Source organism: Canis lupus, chromosome 10 (assembly GCF_011100685.1).
Source record: "Canis lupus familiaris isolate Mischka breed German Shepherd chromosome 10, alternate assembly UU_Cfam_GSD_1.0, whole genome shotgun sequence".
Classification (NCBI taxonomy): domain Eukaryota; kingdom Metazoa; phylum Chordata; class Mammalia; order Carnivora; family Canidae; genus Canis; species Canis lupus.
Window position 1 is genome coordinate 12,564,624 of NC_049231.1, and position 21,944 is coordinate 12,586,567.

At 43.0% G+C, this 21,944-nt stretch overlaps 2 protein-coding genes across 19 annotated transcripts in view; one reads left to right on the top strand and one right to left on the bottom strand.

The window, feature by feature from the left end:
- Nucleotides 1-21,944, top strand: part of KCNMB4 (potassium calcium-activated channel subfamily M regulatory beta subunit 4) — a 59,519-nt gene that overhangs the window by 9,308 nt on the left and 28,267 nt on the right. Inside the window, exon 2 of the mRNA XM_038550006.1 lies at nucleotides 15,827-15,954. Coding sequence (XP_038405934.1) covers nucleotides 15,827-15,954 — 128 coding nt within the window. The remainder of the gene's footprint in view (nucleotides 1-15,826; nucleotides 15,955-21,944) is intronic.
- LOC111097597 lies at nucleotides 126-21,854 on the bottom strand. 18 transcript variants are annotated; one of them, XR_005365411.1, is made up of 10 exons: nucleotides 21,699-21,854; nucleotides 18,548-18,728; nucleotides 17,864-17,979; nucleotides 16,104-16,172; nucleotides 14,501-14,592; nucleotides 12,925-13,012; nucleotides 12,425-12,608; nucleotides 11,331-11,445; nucleotides 7,649-7,725; nucleotides 5,164-6,948 (listed from the first exon to the last, which is right to left on the bottom strand). XR_005365411.1 is itself a non-coding variant. In XM_038550000.1 (4 exons), exons 1-4 carry the CDS (start codon nucleotides 12,847-12,849, stop codon nucleotides 4,850-4,852), a joined length of 711 nt encoding a protein of 236 aa, XP_038405928.1. In that variant the 5' UTR covers nucleotides 12,850-12,911; the 3' UTR covers nucleotides 3,844-4,849. The 18 variants fall into 18 exon arrangements, 7 of the variants coding, with proteins under 7 accessions (XP_038405932.1, XP_038405928.1, XP_038405930.1 ...); XR_005365408.1 differs by lacking the exon at nucleotides 18,548-18,728; XR_005365410.1 differs by lacking the exons at nucleotides 12,425-12,608; nucleotides 18,548-18,728.

A 21,944-nucleotide genomic window follows, 5' to 3' on the forward strand; every position in this document is an offset into this window, starting at 1 on the left:
CAAAATCCTTAAAAAAAAAAATAAAACAAGCCAATAAGCCTATCATGATAGAGATATTTTTTAAAGATTTTATTTATTTATTCCTGAGAGAAAGAGAGAGGCAGAGACACAGGCAGAGGGAGAAAGAAGCAGGCTCCATGCAGGGAGCCTGACATGGGACTTGATTCTGGATCTCCAGGATCAGGCCCTAGGTTGAAGACCTAGCGCTAAACCGCTTAGCCACCTGGGCTGCCCCATGATAGAGATTTTAACACACCTCTGTTTATGACTAATAAACAATCTGATGAAAGTAATATCAATACATATATAATAGATTTAAATAACATGTTTTACAACAGACACAACTGACATTTAGAATAGTGGGTCCAGTTATAGCAAGGTGCACATTATTTTAAGTGCTCATGTAACATTTACAAAAACATCATACTCTAGGTCAAAAAAGTAAGCCTCAACAAATTTTAAAGAAGTAAAATAATAAAGATTATATCCTCGGTGAAATTAACTGGCAATTGTGAAATTTTACTGAAAGGCATAGATGTCAGAAGTTCGCCAGGATATGAATGAAAAATTAAGCTCTACATTAAAAAAAAGAAAATTTGACACATAGTTCACACTCATAAAAAACCAGTTCTAAATGAAAGAAAAACTAAATATGAAAACTATAAAACTTTCAGGAAGTAGCATGGGAAAATAACTTTATGACATACACACTTAAGAAATATTTTCTGAAATGAGGCTGAAAGGACATCATAAGAGGAAAAGATTGATACTTTTGAGCACATTAAAATAACAATTTCTGTATGACTAAAATTATGGTAAACAAAATAGAAGTATAAGCCAAATACTAGTAGAAAATAATGGCAAAACAAGTAATAAGCAATAAGTAAAAATGAAGATGTCTATATCATTAAGAGAGTGGTAGATGGCATAATGGGAAAACGATCTAAGGATATGTATAAGCAATTCATGAAGGAAACTCTGATGATCAGTAAATGTGAAAAAATGCTCAATTCCACTAATCTCAGGGAAATTCAAATGACACCAATAATGGAATACCATTTCACACCCATCAGTTTGGCAGGACTTAACATGATGAAGTATTGTGTGAATTCAAGAAAATGGTAAGTCTTACCCATTGCTAGAAAATTGGTTCAACTACTTAGGAAAATAATAAAACATATTAAGTGTAACCAAAGCTTTGCATACCTGACAACCCAACAATTTAACTTCAAGGTATTTACTGTAAAAAAAAAAACAAAAAAAAAACAAAAAAAAAAACCCTTCTGACACACATCCAGGGAAATATATATATGAGGAATTTCATTGCAGAATTGTGTATAGTAGTGAAAAGTAGAAACAACCTAGTTGAATTAATTAAGATACTAGATGGGATACTTTAACAGGAACCTAATCACAGTGACCTAAACAAAGCAGGTACTAGTTTGTTTGTTTTTTTTTCTCTGTAAATGTCAGGCCTGTAGGAGCCGATCCCTGGGGCTGTGCCAGTCTGATGTGGAAGGTTATCCAAAGACTCAGGTTCCTACCATCTTAATGCTCTACCATCCCTTAACATGTTTTTTACTGACTTGAGGCTATCTGCCTTTCAGGCAGTAGGAAAGGAGAAAAGAGAAGATAGTGGGTAGGCAGCTTTCTTTAAAAAAAGTGGCATGTAATTCACATAAAATGATATTTGCCCTTTTAATAGGTAGTTTTTGGTATAGTCACAAAATTGTGCATTGCTACTAATTTCAGAATTTTGTCATCAGTTCCCAAAGGAATCTGATGCACATTAATACTCATTCCCCATTCTCTTAACTTGGTCATGGTATATAATCATTTTTTTAATGTAGATTTAGTTTGCTAGCATTTTGTTGAGGATTTTTGCATCTATACTTTCAGATATATTGGTCTGTAGTTTTCCTATGTCCTTGTCTGATTTTGGTATTGTGGTGATAGAATTATTTGGGAAGGGTCCCCTCTTCTATTGTTTGGAAGAGTTTGATTATACACCACGATCAAGCAGGAATTCATTCCAGGAATGCAAGGTTGGTTCAATGTTCTAAAATCAATCAGTGTAATACACCATATTAATAAAATATAGGATAATCACATTATCTCAATCTATGCAGAAAAAACATTTCACAAAATCCTCTTAGTCTTAAAATCAATAAACTAGGAATAACAGAGAACTTCCTCAACCTGGTAGAGAGCAACTATGAGTAGCTAATATATTTAATGGTGAAAGGCTGAAAGCTTTCCCCCTTAAGATCAGAAATAAGATGAGGATGTCTGCTCTTGCAACTCCTGTTTGATGGTGGAAGTTCTACTCAGGACAATTAGGCAAGAAATAAAAAGACAGCTGAATTGGAAAAGAAGAGATAAAACTATGTAAGTCCCATGATCTTGCATAAAGAAACTCCTAAAAGATCTACCAAAAGCAAAACAAACAAAAAACCCATCTATTAGACATAATAAATTAAGCAAGATTACAGAATCCAAGGTCAATATACAAAAATCAATTACATTTTTATATACTAACAATGAACAATCTAAAAATGAAATTAAAAACACAATTCTATTTACAACATTATCAAAATAACAAAACACTTAGGAATATATTTCATAGGAGTATTTTTAACAAAAGAGTTAAAAGACTTGTACCCTGAAAACTACAAAACACTCTCAAGAGAAATTAAAGAAGGCCTGTTGTTTGTGGATTGGGAAACTTAATATCGTAAAGATGGCACACTTCCCAAATTGGTCTACAGATCCATTATAGTCTGCATCAAAAACGCAGCTGGATTTTTGTTTGCAGAAAATGATCCTAAAATTCATATGGAAATTTAAGAAACATTAAGGATAGCCAAATGATCTTGAAAAAAGAGGACTGTGGTGGAAGACTCACACTTTAGAATTTTAAAACTTACTGGAAAGCTACAATAATAAAAACTCTGTGGTACTGGCATAAAGATACACATACCAATCTATGGAATAGAATTGAGAGTCCAGAATAAATGAGTTCATTTATGGGCGATTGGTTTTTGGCAGTTCTGTCAAGAGCATTCAACAGGTAAAGAACCGTCTTTTTAACCAATGGTCCTGAAACAGTTTGTTGCAAAAGCACGAAGTTGGACTCCCACCTCATACCATATGCCAAAATTAATGTAAAATGGAGCAGAAACCTAAATGTAAGAACTTAAACTATCAAGCTCTCAGAGAAAAACATAAGTGTGAATGCCTTTGAATTAGGCACAGTTTCTTAAATTGACTTGAAAAGCACAAGCAACCAAAGGAAAAATTGATGATTATCCTTAAACACAATGAAAAACTTGCGTTTCAGAGGACACCATCAAAAAAGTGAAAAGACAACCAGGGAGTGAGGAAAGATATTTGCAAATCATGTATCTGATTAAGATTGAATTCCAGAATAAATGGAGAACTTCTACAACTCAACACAATTAAAAAGGCTTAAGATAAGCCAACTTAAAGATAGGCAAAAGATGTGAATAGATATTTTTCCAAAGAAGGTAGACAAATAGACAATAAGCACATAAAAATGTGTTCATATATGTACAGGGTGTCTTCTTGGGGTGATAAAAAATACTCTAAAACTTTTATGGCAGTGATTGCATGCTTCTGTGAATCTACAAAGAAAACATTGAATTGTACATTGTATTTTTTTACATTTTTTCAATTGCACATTTTATTATTTTTTTAAATTTTATTTATTTGAGAGTGAGCAAGAAAGAGTATGAGTAGGGTAGAGGGGCAGTGGGAGAGGGAGAAGCAGACTCCTCACTGAGCAGGAAGCCTGACATGGGGCCCTATCCCAGGACCCTGGGATCATGACCTGAGCTGAAGGCAGATTCTTAACCGACTGAGCCACCAGGCGCCCCTGAAGTGTACATTTTAAGTGAGTGAATGAAATGGTATGTGATTTATGTTTCAATAAAGCTTTTATCAGAAAAAAAAGTTGAAAGATTTGCTTTGCAAATTTTGACATTTCGAATATCTCATAAAGAGATATCTTACTCAGTAATGATGTTAAAACTTCCCTATTATTTGGAAAAATACACATTTAAAAATACTAAATTTAATACTAAATTTATTCCCAAATTCTATTTGGAAAATAAAATTTTAGTTTTAATTTTCTAAACATGACACCAAGGGTAGAAACCATAAAGGAATGCACTGATTTGTTTAATGACATAAAGCATTAAAATTTAAAGAAAAATGTTAACTTTGGAATAATATTTACACAATGGTAGAGAAATGATTCAAAACTCAATATGTAAAGAGCAAAAATATGTAAAGAAATGATTCAAAACTCAATATAGCAATAAATGGCCATCTTTTCAGTAGAACACTAGGCTTGATGATTAGTTTTATGTGCCAACTTAACTGGGCTAACAAATGCCCAGAGGATCAGTAAAATATAATTTCTAGGTGCACCGGTCAGGGTGTTTCTGGAAAAGGTATTTGAATCGTTAGTCTCAGTAAAGAAGATCCATCCTCACCAATGCAGGTGGACGTCATCCGATCCAATCTGTTGATTAGATCTGTCTTAAGTAGAACAAAAAAGGAAAGGGCGGACTTGCTCTCTGCTTGAGCTGGGACGTGACATTGGTGCTCCTGTGACCAAAGGCCCTCAAACCTGAACTGAATTACACCACCCGCTTCCCTGGGTCTCAGTCTTGTGAGCAGCAGGTTGTGGGACTTCTCAGTTAACCTTGGGCGAGCCAGTTCCTCATAATAAATCTCTTACGTGTCCACCTGTATACTCTTGGTTCTGTTTTTCTGGAGAACTCTCGATAAATACATAAGGCCAGGGCATGAACAGGCAGGCAGCTCAGTGAAGAATCACAGCTAGGCAGACACGGAAGATATGTGTGGTCTCACTAGTATTCCAAGAAACTCCAACTGATAATGTTTCCAGGTTGATTCTATGAAAACAATTTTTTTTTTTTTTGCTATGTTAAAGACTTAAACATCAGCAAGAAAATGACCAAAATGGGGAGATGTCATGGATAGTCAGGTGCAGAAAAGAAATACATATAGTTTTTTAAATATAGAAAAAAAATTACCTCTAATTAAGAATGCAAATTGGGGGCACCTGGTGACTGAGTCAGCTAAGCACCTGCCTTTGGCTCAGGTCCTGATCCCGGGGTCCCGGGATCCAGTTGGAAGGGCGTTGCACTCTGCCCCTCCCTGACCTTGTGCTCTCTTGTGCATGTGGTCTCTCTCAAATAAAAATCTTCAAAAATGAAAATTAAAACAAGAAGTCTCATATTTCACCGGTCATGAAATTTAATTATACCAGATTTATTTTTAAAATTTCTTTTAATGATATGAGGGTAGGGACTCTTGTAAACTAGCAAAAGTGCAGTTGATAATACAATCTCTTTGGAACATAAAAGTCATAACTTTTGAATGTATACATACTTTTATTTTTCCTGTTCTCAAATATGTATGTAGAGATGCTTGTAAAAGAAAGTCTGTTGCTCCTTTGGAACCATAAAACACTGCAAACCCCTTTAATGCTTTTCAGTAGAGGACAAGTCAATAATTCTTACACGTCCATATAGCAGAATTGAAAAAAGAACGGTGGGATCCCTGGGTGGCTCAGCGGTTTGGCACCTGCCTTCACCCAGGGCGTGATCCTGGAGTCCCAAGGATCAAGTCCCACTTCGGGCTCCCTGCATGGAGCCTGCTTCTCCCTCTGCCTGTGTCTCTGCCTCTCTGTGTCTCTCATGAATACATAATTTAAAAAAAAAGAAAAAAGAATGAGATCCCTCTTTGCAGGTATGAGAGAACCAAGATATATTGTTAAAGTGAAAGAAAAAGAGCAAGACAGAGAAGCGTGTACTCACATTCATGTCAAAATAACATGTAAAAAATATCTGGAAAAATGTACAACTGTTAAGCATGTTTGCCTGGGGGTTTTACCTTGTGTATCTATTATGCTTGGTTTAATACATTTTTTAAAAAATTTTATTTATTAGAGAGAGAGGAGGTGCATACAAGCGGAGGGGAGGTGCCGAGGGGAGGGAGAAGCAGACTCCCCGCCCTGAGCAGAGAGCCCAGTGCAGGGCTCGATCCCAGGACCCTGGGATCACAACCTGAGCCCAAGGCAGACACTTAACTGACTGAGCCACCCAGGCACCCCAGGATTTACCTTTCTTACACCATCCCATTCTACCCCATTTTCCTGCCCTTCATCCTTTAAATATGGTCCTATCATAATTTTTGGCTAAACTAACATTGAACATTAACTATATAAATTATTGCTCATTTCTGTAGCTGTTTATTTTCCTTGAGCTGATAGTCATCCCCTGTTCTAGTTTCTTTCCTCTGCACCTTTCTCTTTTCCAAAATTTCCCCACCAAAGCATAAAGCCACTTTGTACACTGTTTTTCAAATAGGTAATCATAACAGGTCACAGTTAGCTCCACTTTTCTCTATTTAAAGAAATCTCCTGGGATGGCCTTTCCGGATTCCTTCAGCCTGCTGCTGCTCCGAACTGAACGGTTACACCTAGCTCTGCTGTGTCCCTTCCATGTTGAGCACTCTGTTTCCTGGACCCAGTGCCTTCCTATTTCTTGGTTTATACCTCTGTTTCGGTGGAGCGCATCCTCAAGTAGCTTCCTGAGAAAGGACACATGGGAAATACAACTTTGACATTTTATCTTTTAGTCAGAGTTCTGTTTCTGAGAAACTAGCACAGTCTCATCCCTTCAATCAAAATGTGATTTTGCTGGGCAGTGTCCTTAAGTCCTTGTAGGTCTGTACCTTCAACATCCCTCCTTGCAAGAGAGACAACAATCGGAAGTTCTGTTCAAAGTTACGCTCACAGAGATCAGATTTTTTTTTTTTTAGTCCACCCAAACTGGTCAGGGGCTTTGAGCACCCACTAGCGCACTGCAGAGTACTCCTGGGGGTGTGTATATCCTAGTAGTAGAAAAACAGGCCTGGATTAACAACCATTTATAAGACAGGCTGGAAAAGGTGATAGTATAGGAAGGTGCACTGGGAGTGTGAGTCATTTGCTTATAAAACTCACTTCATGGGGCACCTGGGGGACTCCGTCGGTTGGGCATCTGCCTTCAGCTCAGGTCATGATCTGAGCCCCACAATGGGCTCGCTCCTCAGCGGGAGTCTGTTTTGCTCTCTCCGTCTGCCCCTTCCCCACTGATGTCCTCTTTCTCTGTCTCTCAAATAAATAACTTAAAAAAAAAAAAAAAGAATAGAAACTTCTTTCCCAGCATGAGCTGCTTCAGGCCTGTAAACGACACCCTTCTGTGTTAGGGGGTTGAAAAGCCCAGTGTACAGTGGGTAGCATGGTAACTTGATGTTCCATGTTTAGACTTTTTTAAAAAGATTTTATTTACTTATTCATGAGACACACACAGAGGCAGAGACACAGGCAGAGGGAGAAGCAGGCTCCCTGTGAGGAGCTGATGTGGGACTCGATCCCGGGACCCCGGGGTCACAACCTGAGCCAAAGGCAGACGCTCAACCGCTGAGCCACCCGGGTGCCCCACTGTCTGCCTCTCACTGTGGAAGGGCTATTCAGAAATCCCGTGGACCACTAGACTCCCAGGAGCACCCCCGAGGTGGCCGTCCCCGAGTTTCCCACTCACTGGCTCACCTGAGCTCTGCCAGTGAATCTAGGGCACTGTGTACTCCGCGCGTCCAGGTGCAATAATCAGCCTGTCGCCAAGGTCCCTGCGGAGTCGAGCACAGCAGCCAGAGCAGAGGTCGTGCTGAGTAAGACAGCCCTGGACATCCCCCCCCCCCCCCCCCCCCAGCCAGGTGAAGGCAGCTGGCTCTCATGCTCCTTATCCACAAGGACAGAGAGAATAGCATTTGTCAGGTGAGTCACCTTAGAATAGGTCCCAGGGGTAACTTCTTGGCTTCCATCAATAGACCCCCCCTGAATCGGCCGCCCAGACTCCTTGAGCAGTACAGCTTTTCTCCAGGACTTGCCTGTCCCCTTCTGGAGCCACACAGGCAGCTAAAGGAGCACAGACCAGGAATCCCCACTCCTGTAATCCCTGGGGCTTCCTAGGGCAGCAGCGCTCGCCCATTGGCTTACTCTTTGGGGAAAGAGTGGGTGGGTCGCCCACCCAAATAGTCGCCCACCCAAATAGCTCCTGTCTCTGAGTAGGGGGGTCCAAGGAGGACCTGGGCACTAATGTTAGGTATGGGGATTGCATGTGATCTTCAGGATCTGTAGGAACAGGCACAGGGACTCTGGGCCCATCGTGATCCCAACTTGGGCCCAAACTCCATTTTCTCCTGCTGCCATGAGCCCCCCTCTCCCCACCGTTGTGAGCACAGTCGTACTTAGCGTCCCCGGGGAGGACAGGACCAGTGCCCATTACTACTCTAAATGTATTGGTGCAGCCATCTTTGGGAAAATTCTGCCTCAAGTTAGGGAACATCCAGCATTTGTCACCACCATCTCTCAATCCTGATCCTGGGGGACTTAGCATGGACACAGCTTGTTGGCCTCCTTCATGCAGAAATGATGGTCGTAATATTAAATATACACACACACATTGAGATTTGTGTACTTTACGGTATACGATACAGGACACAGATAGTGCCATCGATGAGGCACCTCTGAATGCATGCACGAACACTTGAGAAACTTTCATTTTAGTGATTTTAGTGTTCTGTGTGGTCATGAGAACTGGCTAACTCCTCAAAGACATTGAACCATGATATGCCATGGGACCAGCTTTTCCATGTACTGTCATAAATATCCATCGAGCTTTGTTCCAGATTAAAACTTCTTGCTTTGGTTTGACTTTTTCTATTTAGATTCGATCTCTCTTTTCAGTAAAGATGCTGTATTTTTATCTTCCGGCTTTAAAGCCAAGTCAACTGTTTTGTCTTGAAAGTGGAACGTCGTTTGTTTGAAACTTTTCTTAGTTTTAATAGAATCACCAACCTGCTTCTGCTTGAATGCAGAAGCTACATGAGTATTACTAAATTAGAGAATGCCAATAGTGTCAACACATGACAATAAATTCTAACTAAAAGAGCATTGGTGGGTGGGTGGAAATACTCTGCAGAAGGTAGCGAGCAATTTCTCATTGAAGCATTTGAGGAGAGAGGAACAGTTCTTCAGTAAGTAGTAGTTCAGATAATTGGGCATTTTTCACACCCTCCCTCCTGCCCCCTATCCTCCAAGCACATTAGATGACTCAGTCTTTATGGAACATTTATACACAAAGTCATTGCACATTTCTTCTTCTTGGAATGTCACCTTCCCAAGCCATTCTCTGAGAAGTAAACTCCCGTTCAAACTAAAAGGTGCACATCAAAATCATCTCGGATGTGAAGCCTCTCCCCTACCCCCCCAAAGCCAAAATCCTCACTTCCTCTTCTGTAATTGCAAAGCACTTTGTCGATAAGCTACTACTACCACACTGCATGCTCCTGGGAAGGGAGGGGAGATACGAGTAAAGGGTGGGTAATATTTTGTCCTCGGACTCTGTCCAGTACTCAGCAGTCAAGAATGGTTTGTTGCATAGTTGGTCAGTTGGAAAAAAGTTGTCGTTCCAAGGGAAGGGAGAGCTGTTAAAAACAGATTCTGGGTCTTACCGAATCAGACTCTCAGGAGGGTGGATCTTTTTGATGCGTGATCCATCCAAGTCCATGGAACAGACTTTGATGAACACAGGTCTAGGCTGGGCACCACACGGTAGCTGCCCAGCCTGTTCTCTCCGAAGAGCTTATTTTAGCTTCTCCTGTTCTTAGTTAGCCTTGCTTTTTATGTTTTCCAAGCCATTTGTTTGAACTTCAAGTTGTTCCACAAGATTATTTTCATTTGGCTTTCAGATGCGGGTACACATTCTGGAACCACCTGTCCTAGGAATTTTTTATTTTTTAGCTGACATATAATTTCATATGTGTTTGTTAAGTTAACCTACATTCACAAGGTGTGTACACCATTAATGGAGTTGAGGCATGGGATGCCTGGGTGGTTCAGTGGTTGAGCCTCTGCCCTCGGCTCAGGTCGTGATCCTGGGGTCCTGAGATCGAGTCCCACATTGGGCTCCCTATGGGAAGCCTGCTTCTCCCTCTGCCTGTGTGTCTGCCTCTGTGTGTCTCATGAATACATATATAAAATCCTTAAAAAAAATGGAGTTCAGGCATATAAAACATTATGGTGTTTATAAATGGGTCAGTTGGTTTTTATTTCATAATTATACGTTTATATTGTCAAAAATGTCATGAAAGTTATGAATCATAGCTGACACAAATAACAGGATTTCAGAAAATGAGGGATCATAGTATAAAAAAACAGACCTATGTTCCAACTGATAATGTTTTAATAATTCATTTTGTTGGGTTTTTTTTATTTTATTTTAAAGTAATCTCTCCACTCAGTGTGGGGCTCAAACTTACCACCCCAAGATCGAGAGTCTCTTGCTCTATGGACTGAACTGGCCAGGCACCCCAAGAATTCATTTCCTAACCAAGTTTACTTTGGAAAGTATTTAATCAGCTAAACCTATTCTAGTATTATGTCTTTCAATACCATCCTCCTTAACCAAGTGAAGTCCATAAACTAGCGGAAAAAAAACAGTTTTTCCACTTGTTTCTTAGATAATGCCTAACATAGAACTCACTTCCCTGATGTTTCAATGGACCACGTGTTTTGTGCAATTGTTTTTTTAATGACTCAGTAAAGGAGTCTGCCCATATGATTGAAATGCAATCCTCAAGACACAAAAGAACACACTCAAGAGGGTACTATTAAAATATAAATCCACTGTGATAGGCTGAAAAGAAGCTATTATAAATCTTGATAAACCCTAAAATAAGTTAATGGAAAAATAGGTCATAATAAGTACATAACCAAATATCCCACATCAAATGATAATGTCTTCCCTTAAAAAACTCACTGAAGTCTTAGCCCACTCAATTCTGTCAACGTGGTCCGTGAATGCAAAAGTCAAGAAAAATCTTTTTTTACTAAGTGTAGAAAAAAAAGCATTAAGCATTAAATATATTTTTATCACAGTCCTCTTACTCTTGGCTTTTTACAGAAAGTGATTTCGTGCAAGTTTAGGCAGCAAGTGCTACAGACAACAGCGAAGGTTATTTGGGTGATAATGATATTAGAAATTGGGAAATGCTGCTTTTGCCAAAGAAAGACCAAAAAAGGTCAGAACTGTATGAAGTTTCTCCAAGGGGAGCACTCACTGTCCTCTGACCAAAGACGTCGTGTCTAATAATTCCCCTAAGTGCAATTACATCCATGGCACCAAAACTCAACCCCGGAGCCAAAGTAAGACAGGAGGGGACAGACTTACAGTGCATTTTTGGGAGAGTGTGCGGGGAACTGAAGCGCCAGCAGCCGCCTCAGCCCTCAGGCCAGAGGCCTGCTCCAATCCCATTCCCAAGGAATCCTCACACGGGTCCTGGGTCCTGGAAGTGAGGGAGGCAAAAGTCAGGGCACTGCCCTCACGCCCCAGCGGGAGCTCCAAGAGGGTAGAGTGGGAAGCCCTAAAGATAGAGACATGGGGCCACGGATAAGAACATGCTGCAGTCGGAGCCCCAACTTCTCCACTTGCTATGTGTAACGGAGGGAAAGTCTTCTTAAATCTCTGCCGCTTGGTCTCATCTGTCAAACATGGGTGACCATACCAGTTACTTACTGGGATTAAGTGGGATTTGGATTAATGAGACGCTTCATGTGAAATCAACAACTGTCAGCCATGACGACAGTAGTGTTGCCCATACGGTGCCCACGTCGTCGTGCTTGCCACCCCGGGGCACACGATCCTGGTGGAACCCCCATCCTGGAGGAGCTTCCATCCTGGGGGAGCCCCTATTCTGGTGGAGCCCCGGTCCTGGTGGAGCCCCGATCCTGGTGGAGCCCCGGTCCTGGTGGAGCCCCCATCCTGGTGGAGCTGTCATAGTACCTGGAAACCCATCAGGTTTGAACAGCCTCAAGAGGAAAGTTGTGTCTGAATTTCCAAAATTTTTTTTTCAGAACACTGCTGTGAACTAGTATTTCAAAATGCTTACCAGTCCACCCTGGTCTGCCAGAACTGAGAAGGACTCTAGAGAGAATCCGAGTTAGGCTTCTCAGAACTTTTGGAGATGAACTAATTGGAGAATCGAGATATAAGAAAAAGAACAATAATGATTTTTTAAGAAAGCAAGATTTAGCCTTTAGAAGAATTTCCTTCCTAGGCATGGGAGCGGTGAAATGAAAGTTCCTAGAGTAGCACAAGCTCATTATGTAATCCAGGATACTCTTGGAAAGAATGTGGCCTGGGAAAAAAAATACCTGAATATTGATCACAGGCTATTTTCCCTAATATAAATAATATAAAAATATTCCCTTAGTTTCCCTAATATTAAAAAAAAGACTTTGCGTCTAAAAATCCATCCACACTACCTCAAAGTGATGAAGTTTTGGACAATGGGTGAGGTTTGGTGGGGTGAGTCCGGAGCTGATGACCAAGAAGGAATTCTTGAGACGTCTTTGGTGCAAGATGGTGGTTTTTCTGAAAGCACAGGGGCAGGACCCGTGGGCAGGAAGAGCGGGGGCCTGGGAGGGTGGCTGAGTACACACCTGCAGACTTGGGGGAGGGAAGGGAAGGGAGGTTTCAGCGGGTTTTCACATGTGGAGGAGGACCTAGGAGACACTGAGGCCATCATCAAGTTAAAGGTTGTTTTCCCTGCAGCAAGACCTTGGGAACCTGCTGGGGAATGCCACACAGATCCCACCCGGGGCGGGGGTCTTTTGTGGGATATCCCCTGTGCTTTGTCCTCAGCCGGCCCTCTGTTCCCCATCAGAAGTATCCTAAAGGTGAGGAACATTTCCTTTTTTCCCACGTGAAACCACAACAGATGTTAATACAAACTCCATTTGCTCAGTGAAAGTTTTTATCTGACCTTTTCAGAAACACGTGGGTGTGCCTCTTCTAGCGAAATCCCGGAGTTGTCATTTGTTGGGAGATCTTTCTTTTAAACCCATTTCCCCCTGTGGGGGGGAAAACACTAAATAGCAAAGAATTCAAACTGAGTTAAATTGCAAAATTTTAAAATCTGCTGCAATTCCACTTGGTTGCTTGTTGTTATTCCCTAAAATGTGTAGTGTATGTCTTGTGTCGAGTGTGTGGAGTGTAGCCATTGCAAAAAAGGCTCTGATGGATTTTGAAGCATTCAAAGAACACAATCAGGTGGTACCCTCCTCTCATTTTACAAACTGACAGCAGTAAATAAAGAAAAATGTTTTAATAGAAGGAAACATCCAGCACATTATAGGGCATAAACAATAAAGAAGTCAGGGGTCCTCTATGAACACTAAGCTAATGCAAATTACAGATCCCCAAGAACGGACCTACGGCCCTTGTGCCTTTTGGGGGCTGGAATGGGGGTTAGTCAGGCTGCCTAGCCACTTCCCCAGTGGGCAGCATCTCTTCTGGGAAAAATACTGCAGTGTTTGTAGTCCTGCCTTCTGCTGGGTCCCTTCTTGGTGTACCTCCAAGAAGAGAATCATAGAAATGTAGAGCTAGAAATTATTCTGGAGAGTTTACAGATTAGAAAAAATGAAATCCAGAAAAAGGAAGTAATTTACTCCAGCCCCAAACACCCAACAAGTAGTAGGGCCGGAGCCATATCTCACAGCCTCTATAGCTTCTAAACCCAACTGTTGCTTTGGAAGATCTTAGAATTCAGGATTTCCCAGAAATTTTTGGCTTTATATATACTGTTCTTAATAGAACATTAACTATATGTGCAAAGAGTAAATATCCACTGATCCCATCATTAAAATAAGATACGCATTGGATGTTGTGAATTTGTTACATGATAGAGAATAACCGAATTTACTAACATTTAAAATATTTGTGTTAAGAAAAATACCAACCACTGTGACAATAGCTTCATCCCTCTTGAATAAAAAATGTATAGAAGTTTGTTATTATTAACTCTACGAACATTTTTGAAATTTCCCTACTGCCAAGCATCGTGTCCTAAGTGTGAAGATGCAGAAAAAAATAAAACAGAAAAGAGCCCTGTTCCAGCTTGCCAGTGAATTGAGGAGACCGCCGTACAACAGACTAGCCGGGGTGACCCTGGGATTACAGCTGTGGCTGCTTGTGGTGTGATGCCTGTGGCAGGACCAAGGAAGGCGGACTCAACTGTGGAGTAGGAAGGAGGAGACCCCCAGACAGAGCCACGTCTTGAAAAAAGGCCAGTGAAAGAGCAGAGAGCAGCAGGGACCAGCCAGGAGGTGTGATCGCATGAGACAGATCTGGGGACCTTGTGCTTCCAACCGACTGTGTCCCAGGCAGAGGGCAGAGCCTGAAGAGGATTGTATGTCACACTAAAACATTTGTGTTTGACTGGAAAACAGTGGGACGGTGTTGCCAACTTACCTTGCTCTAAAATAATACAGGACCCAATTATACAATGAAGCTAATGGTTACCACCACCCCCCCACCCCCGCCACATATACACTCCTTACCATCGGAAACTTTAGTACAACAGCTGGGAGTCAAATGTGATAAAATCTCCAGCACCCAGTCATAGGGCTGATGGAAATCTCAGTTTCCCCATCTAAAAAAGGAGATCATTTTAGGGTCGTTGTAAGAAGCACATGGTTAGAGCCCATTAAGCCTTTATTGCCATGTCTGGCATCTTGTAAACATCCAGTAACAGTAAACCGGCACCATATTTATTGTGATCATCATCAGTAATAAAAACCTGAGTTGGAGGGGCATCTGACTCTTGACCTTAGGGTCATGAGTTCGAGCCTCATGTTGGGTAAGGAGATTACTTAAAAAAAAAAAATAAATAAATAATAAATAAAATCTTAAAATAAATAAATAAATAAATAAATAAATAAATAAATAAATAAATAAATAAATAAATAAAATCTTAAAAAAAGAAAAACATCAAAAAACCAAACCTGAATCAGAGAAAATGGATTAGAATGCTAAGACTTAATTTTAACATCCAGAGTTAAGAATAATTTTCCCAAATCTGCTGATTCTGTATTGCTCAGAGTAATTGGGTCCCTTCAGAGAGAACTACTTTGTTAGAGGCAGAGCTAGGAAAAGGCATCGGTTAGCAAAATACATTGATTATGTACTCGTGAGGAACTTTTCTGCTGATTTTAGTATCCAAGAGGATGTAAGAAAAGAAAACTTGGGTTTCAGCGGTTGAGAGCAGGATCTGAGGAGAGTTGAGTACTTAATTTGGTAAAGGTAGAAGAGGAAAATATCGAGATCTGGAGATAGCAACTGGGAATAAAAATTAGCTTGCTCTTCTCTTTTCTTCCTTTCCTTTCCTTTCCTTTCCTTTCCTTTTTCCTTTCCTTTTTCCTTTCCTTTTTCCTTTCCTTTTTCCTTTCCTTTTTCCTTTCCTTTTTCCTTTCCTTTTTCCTTTCCTTTCCTTTCCTTTCCTCTCTCTCTCCTTCCTTCCTTTCTTCCTTCCTCTTCCCTCTGTTGACTGGCAGGCCCACAAAAAGAGTATATTATGCTTTTAATTTGCTATTAGATTGTAACTAATTGCTTATAATCTATCCTCATACTGTAATAACTAAAGGTTATTTTTTTGCTGCATTTTTATTGGACTGTTATCTGTAATTTTCCCAAATTGGAAATTTGAAATATATTGAAATATAAACCAAATTTCAATTTGGTTGTATGTACTTAAAAGATTAAGTAGGTCAGAATTAGATTTACTATGTGCACACTGCCATCTCTCTAAAAAAAAAAAAAGAAAAAAAAGACTATATTTCAATATTCTGTAGAATAATAGGTTTATTTTCTGTGTTCTGTTTTGCTAGTGCTCCTATATTCCTCCCTGTAAGAGAGAAAATCAGAAGAACTTGGAAAATGTCATGAATTGGCAACAGTACTGGAAAGATGAGATTGGTTCCCAGCCATTTACTTGCTATTTTAATCAATTTCAAAGGTAAGCCAGTATTCACATGTGCATATGAAAGTTGTTTGTAGCCTTGGAGGTTTATTACAAAGTAAGTCATAGATTGTGCTCACTTGACAAAATATCTGACATGAGCATAGTCTCAACTGTCTTTGCGTGGAGTTAGGGCTGCCACTTACCCTACAGGGTGGGAGGCAAGTGAAGAACGTGCAGGACCAAAACAGAGAACTGTATGGTGGCTCTTCCCTCTGGATACGTGACGAAAAAGTACTTTCGTTAGATGTTTCATTAGGAACATTAGATGCTAATGTGTTCCCTGGCAGTTACGGATCAATGCGCGTAAACTGAACAACATGTGGCTTTGTGAGCATCTCAGACTGCATCGATTCTTTCCTTTCCTTTTCCTCTCTGTTCCGACAAAGTATCAAGAACACAAGTTCCCACCATTAAAACTTCCTTGATGTAGAAAGAACTCCAGTTAAGCCACGTATCCATGGCTTGTCGGACTAGAACTGCAGTACCTGCCCTGACTAATCATCCTCATTTATCCATTAAACATCTATTGACTGTTCACAGCCCCTTGCCCTACTCTCCACTTAGATGTTCCAGTTACATTAAATCTTCTTTTCCTCCCCTAGTCCCTCATAGTGACCATCTACTCACTTCCCTTATCCAAAGAACTGTAATTCCTTTTTTAAAAAATTTTTTAAAGATTTATTTATTCATGAGAGACACAGAGAGAGGGGCAGAGACACAGGCAGAGGGAGAGGTAGGCTCCACGCAGGGAGCCCAATGCAGGACTCAATCCCAGGACCCTGGGATTATGCCCTGGGCCAAAGGCAGATGCCCAACCACTGAGCCACCCAGGCGCCCCCAAAGAACTGTAATTCCTAATTCACATTTCTCCTTTATGCACTGTAACTTATATTTGCCGTCATGCTGATGTTACCTCCATGATTACTCCTCTCTCCCTTGTCTTAATTCAGATCGATGTGATTTTTCAGCTCTATTAACACAACAGTCTTCCAACCAGTCCTCCTACATCCAACCTGCCCCGACACCAAGCCCATCGTTCAAGCTGCTGCCAAGGCGATCTTTCTAAAACATGAATTCAGTCAGGTTACTCCTCATGGTTTTCAGAGTAAAATCTGAACACCTTGGCATGGCCTATCCATCAGGTGCCTATTATTGCGTAACAAACCACCCCAGGGATCCCTGGGTGGCGCAGCGGTTTGGCGCCTGCCTTTGGCCCAGGGCGTGATCCTGGAGACCCGGGATCAAATCCCACATCGGGCTCCCGGTGCATGGAGCCTGCTTCTCCCTCTGCCTGTGTCTCTGCCTCTCTCTCTTTCTCTCTGTGTGACTATCATAAATAAATAAAAATTTAAAAAATTAAAAAAAAAAAACCACCCCAAATCTGGTGGCTTACTACAATAATGATTTATGATTTATAATTCTGTGGGTTGGCTGGGAAGTCTACATGCAGTCAGATGATGGCTGGAATAGCTGTGTGGGCCAAGATGGCCTCTCATGCTCAGCACCTAGTACTGGTGTGGCCAAAGTGCCTACATGCTTGTCCACCAGCCTCTCGTCCTTCAGTAGGCTGCACTGCCTTCCTGAGAATATGGTAGCCTCAGGGTGGCACTTCAAGAGAGCCAGGCCCTGGCTCTGGAACTTACATCATTTTTGATACATTCTGTTGGTCAAAGCAAGTCAGAAAACCAGCCAGATTCACAGGGTGTGAAAATCGACTCTGCTTATTAGAAGAAGCTGCACAGGTTCTGTGGCCATATTTAACCTACCGCAGCATACAAGGCTCGAGTTCTTGCCCCAGACTGACACCTTTCCAGCCTCCTCTTTATGCTCATACTCTTTGCAGTAGCCACTTTGAACCATGTGTAGTTCCATTAAGATCTTTTATGTTTATATCCATGCTTACTTGCTTCTCCTGCTTCTGGACTGCCTGCCCTGATGAAGGCTCTTCACAGATTTCCCCTTTTCTGGGCTGTTTTCCTTGATTTCCAAGTTTGGGTTAGTTGTGTATCAGGATGCCACCTGTTGCATGTAAACAGAAAACTGACTCAAAGTATCATAAGGAGTCAGGAAATTCATTATTACATAAAGAAATGCACAAGTAAACCAACATTAGGGTTGTTTGATGCAGTAACCTAACAGTGTCATCCAGAAGCCAGGTCCTTTCTGGAGCTCAGTTCTGCTTCCGATCTGCTCAGGGTTACAATACAGTTGCTGCAGTTCCAGATGTCACAGCCACACACATGGCTCAAGTCGGTTAAGCGTCTGCCTTCAGCTCAGGCCATGATCTCAGGGTCCTGGGATGGAGCCCTGTGTCAGGCTCCCTGCTCAGCAGGGAGGCTGCCTCTCCCTTGTCCCCTACCCCCCGTTCGTGCTTTCTCTCTCACGCTCAAATAAGTAAATAAATAGATAAATAAATAAATAAAATCTCTTTAAAAAGAAAAAACTATCTTTCTTGGTATGGTTTTCTTGGAACTAGGAAACCTTTTCTCAACTTCCCATAACTGACCTCCCCTTAGATTCCCCTGATTTGAATGAGTTCTTTTGCCTACACCTAAACCAGTCACGAGAAAGAATAATCAGAATTTACCTCTGAGTTGGGGATAAGGCAATATCTTCTAAGTTGGATGGAGAAAGGGTACATGCCTGAGTATATGGGAATGAAGGGGCCGAGATGTTGCGGAACAGTCAAAAGTACATCTTCCATGTTCTTTGTACAGCTCTATCCCAGAGGTTTGCAACCCTCACTTCACATAACTGTGCCAGAAGAGCTTTAAAAAATAAATGCACCACAGACCAATTAAATTAGAATCTGATGGTTGAACCTAGGCATTAACATTTTTTAAAAATGACTTTAGAAGTTCTAATATACTACTAGATTGAGAACCACTGCTTCGCTTTATGCTCTCACTTATCACTCTGTGCTGGAATAATTTGTACACCCACCATCCTCAAAAGACTGTGTAGGAGTTAATGGTGTGGGACCTCTCTTCTTTGGCTTTGTATCCCTGGGACTTAGCACAATGCCTGCTTCTTAGTCAGTAAAAGTTTGGTGAATGAATGAATGGATGACGTGCTGGATTAATAAGGAGAGTTCTTTGCTTCCAAGAAATTAAAATTTATTGGGAGAAACAGGTGCTTGTGCAAATAGAAATATAGCTTCATCAGCTAGAGGTAAAAGGGGGGAAGACCTTGAAGACGAGATGGCTGCAATAAAGAAACTGAGGCTTGGCAGTGTAAGGTACATCAGGTGTATGGGTTATATAAATAAGGAGTGGTGAATTTGTAAGATGGAGAGATTGTTTGAGGTTCGATTTCTAAAGGATAACAAATGCCATATTAAGGAGATTGCCTGCCATACAGGCAATGTCAATTTGTGATGTGACAAGTTTTGTTTTTAACCAAAGACTGATTTGAGTGGATCTCTGATTTAGAAAGTAACCAGTTTAGGGCACCTGGGTGGCTCAGTTGGTTGAGCATCCAGCTCTAGATTTCAGCTGGGGTCATGATCTTAAGGTGGTAGGATCAGTCCCACATTGGGGTCTGCACTGAGCATGGAGCCTACTTGGGATTCTTTCTCCCTCTCCATCTGCCCCTACCCCCCCCCAAATAGTTAAATAAATCTAAAAAAAAAAAAAAAAGAAAGTAACCAGTTTGAGTGCTGAATGTGTTTTGGAGGAGAACAATGCAGAGTGCTTTAGCTAAGTGATGGGAGGGAAAGTGAGGAGAGTACTGAGTGGAAAAAAAAAAAAAACATTTTGAGTGGCTTCCATTTGCCAACCGTTGTAACATTGTGTTATGTGAGTAACATTGTGTTTCGCTCACCAAATTTCTTTTTTTATATTTGTCACCAAATTTCTTAGAGTAGTTTTAAGTACCAGCTCCATTTAACATAGGAAGAAACTGAATCTCAAAGAAGTTAAATAATGTACACAGCTATTCAGCAAAAACAAAAAAAACCCCTGGAATCCAGTTAGTCTGATTTCTGAAGCTCCTTCTATTGTCTGCTGGTCCTCATGAAGCTTTTGGGGGACCCAGATGATCAGGAGAAGTAGAAGTGGTCACTGAGGAGTAGATGTGTGAGAGTTACGATCAACAGAACTTAATGACAATATAAGTGCCAAGGAGCAGAAAAGGGTCACATTCGCCTGGGTTGAGAAAGGACAGCCCAGTTGTGACCGTGCTGAATTTGAGGGACTCACAAGATACCCTGAAAATGCTTAAAAAGTGTTAGAAATGCAGTTTTTTGTTGTTGTTGTTGTTTTGTTTTTTTTACTTATTTAGAGAGGGAGAAGTAGGAGGAGGGGCAGAGAAAGAATCCCAAGCAGACTCCCTGCTGAGCATATAGCTTGATGCGGGCTCTCAGTGTCATGGCCCTGAAATCACTACCTGAGCCAAAATCAAGAGTCAGGCGCCCAACGAACTGAGCCACCCAGGTGCCCCTAGAAATGCAGGCTTCCAGTTCAAGTGCGGGAGGTCAGCGCCAGTGCTAGGCCGGCGTGGGAGTCCCTTGGACACAGGCTCCAGGGGAGCCAGAGCGGGAGCACAGACCAGGGACTCAGAGGGGCAACGTTGGCAGAGTCTTGCGATCATCCACACCCAGGGTGCAGGCAGGGGGACGCTGGACGAAGGGGTCAAAGGAGCAGTGTCTTGGCAGGGCGGTGCTTTGGGGAGAAAGGGCTAATCAGACAGGGACCACTGAGGAGTCACTGGTTTTGGCAATCGGAAGTCAGCAGCCGACTTTGTGCAGTGTAGGCGCTGCACTTAGAGCAACCCGGTTAGGAAGCACTTTCTGGTTGCCTCACGGGCGGATGTAAAAGCTTCAATAAGGGCAGGCGACTGTTTCAACAGGTTTACTGTGTCTGGAAAAGGAGTCTGGTGGGGTGAGGGTGACTCCAGGGAGGCGGGAATGGACGGACGCAGGGGACATGAGCTCTGGCGAAGGAGGGAGCAGCTCCCTGGCCGCCCACAGGTAAGAAACGAGGCCACGTGGACGCACCCTGAAGAAAATGGGCCGCGAGGAAATAGAGGAGTCGTGGTCTTGTTTCTGGGGGGGCGGAGCCTGGTGGCAGGGAACAGGCCCGAGATCAGGGCGGTTTGACTCGAGCCCGCCACTGAACCGGCTGAGCCACCCCTGGGGCCTTGTTTGGGACGAGGGCGAGCGGGCCCTGCAGCCGGGGGCAGGCAGGGGGGCAGGCAGGGGGGACAGACTGGGGGCAGGCAAGGGGCAGGCAGGGGGGACAGACTGGGGGCAGGCAAGGGGCAGGCAGGGGGGACAGACTGGGGGCAGGCAAGGGGCAGGCCGGGGGCAGGCAGGTGGCAGGCAGGGGGCAGGCAAGGGGCAGGCAGGGGGGGCTGACCCGGGGCAGGCAAGGGGCAGGCCGGGGGCAGCCCGGAGGTAGACTAGGGGGCAGACTGGGGGCAGGCAGGGGGTGGGCCGGGGCGCCCCCCACGGGTGGCCATCGCCCCCACTTCCCCTGGCTCCCCTAACACAGTCGCCTCCCGCGGGCATGAACTTGAAGGTCGTCGAGTCCCCTCCGGAAGGACCCGCTCCGGGCGCCGAGAAGCGTCTAGAAGCATCTGGAAGCGCGGCCGTGCTCCCGGTCGGTCGGCGGGGAGGGCGCCCCTGCCCCAGGCGTCCCCCGCCCCCCGCAGGCCTGTCACCGCGCAGAGCACTCAGGCCGGGAGGTGCACGACGCCGGCGGGTCAGAAGTTGGGGCGCCGGGAGTCGCGCTCCGTACCTGACTCCGTCGTAAAGTGACCTTCAGGTTTCACTCCGCCGCCGAAAATCGGGACGACGCTTACCAGGAGGCCCGCACTTGCCAGGAGAGGCGGCGGGCGTGTTTTAGGGACCGGAGGCCGAGGCTCCCGGCGCCGCGCGGGGCTGCAGCAAAGAGCCTGTGTGCGCAGGCGCGCCCCGGGGGCTGCAGCGAGGAGCACCGTGTGCGCAGGCGCGCCCCGCTTCCCCCGCGGGGCTCCGGCGAGGA

Excerpts from the sequence above, each read along its gene's own strand:
- LOC111097597 (XM_038549999.1), bottom strand. The coding sequence starts at position 12,849 with ATGTTCCTCACCTTTAGGATACTTCTGATGGGGAACAGAGGGCCGGCT. Across the intron at positions 11,446-12,424 it reads CAAAACTTCATCACTTTGAG|GACCCAGGACCCGTGTGAGG; the intron begins GTAGTGTGGATG and ends CCTCACTTCCAG. Across the intron at positions 6,949-11,330 it reads CACTCTCCCAAAAATGCACT|GATATACACACCCCCAGGAG; the intron begins GTAAGTCTGTCC and ends TTCTACTACTAG.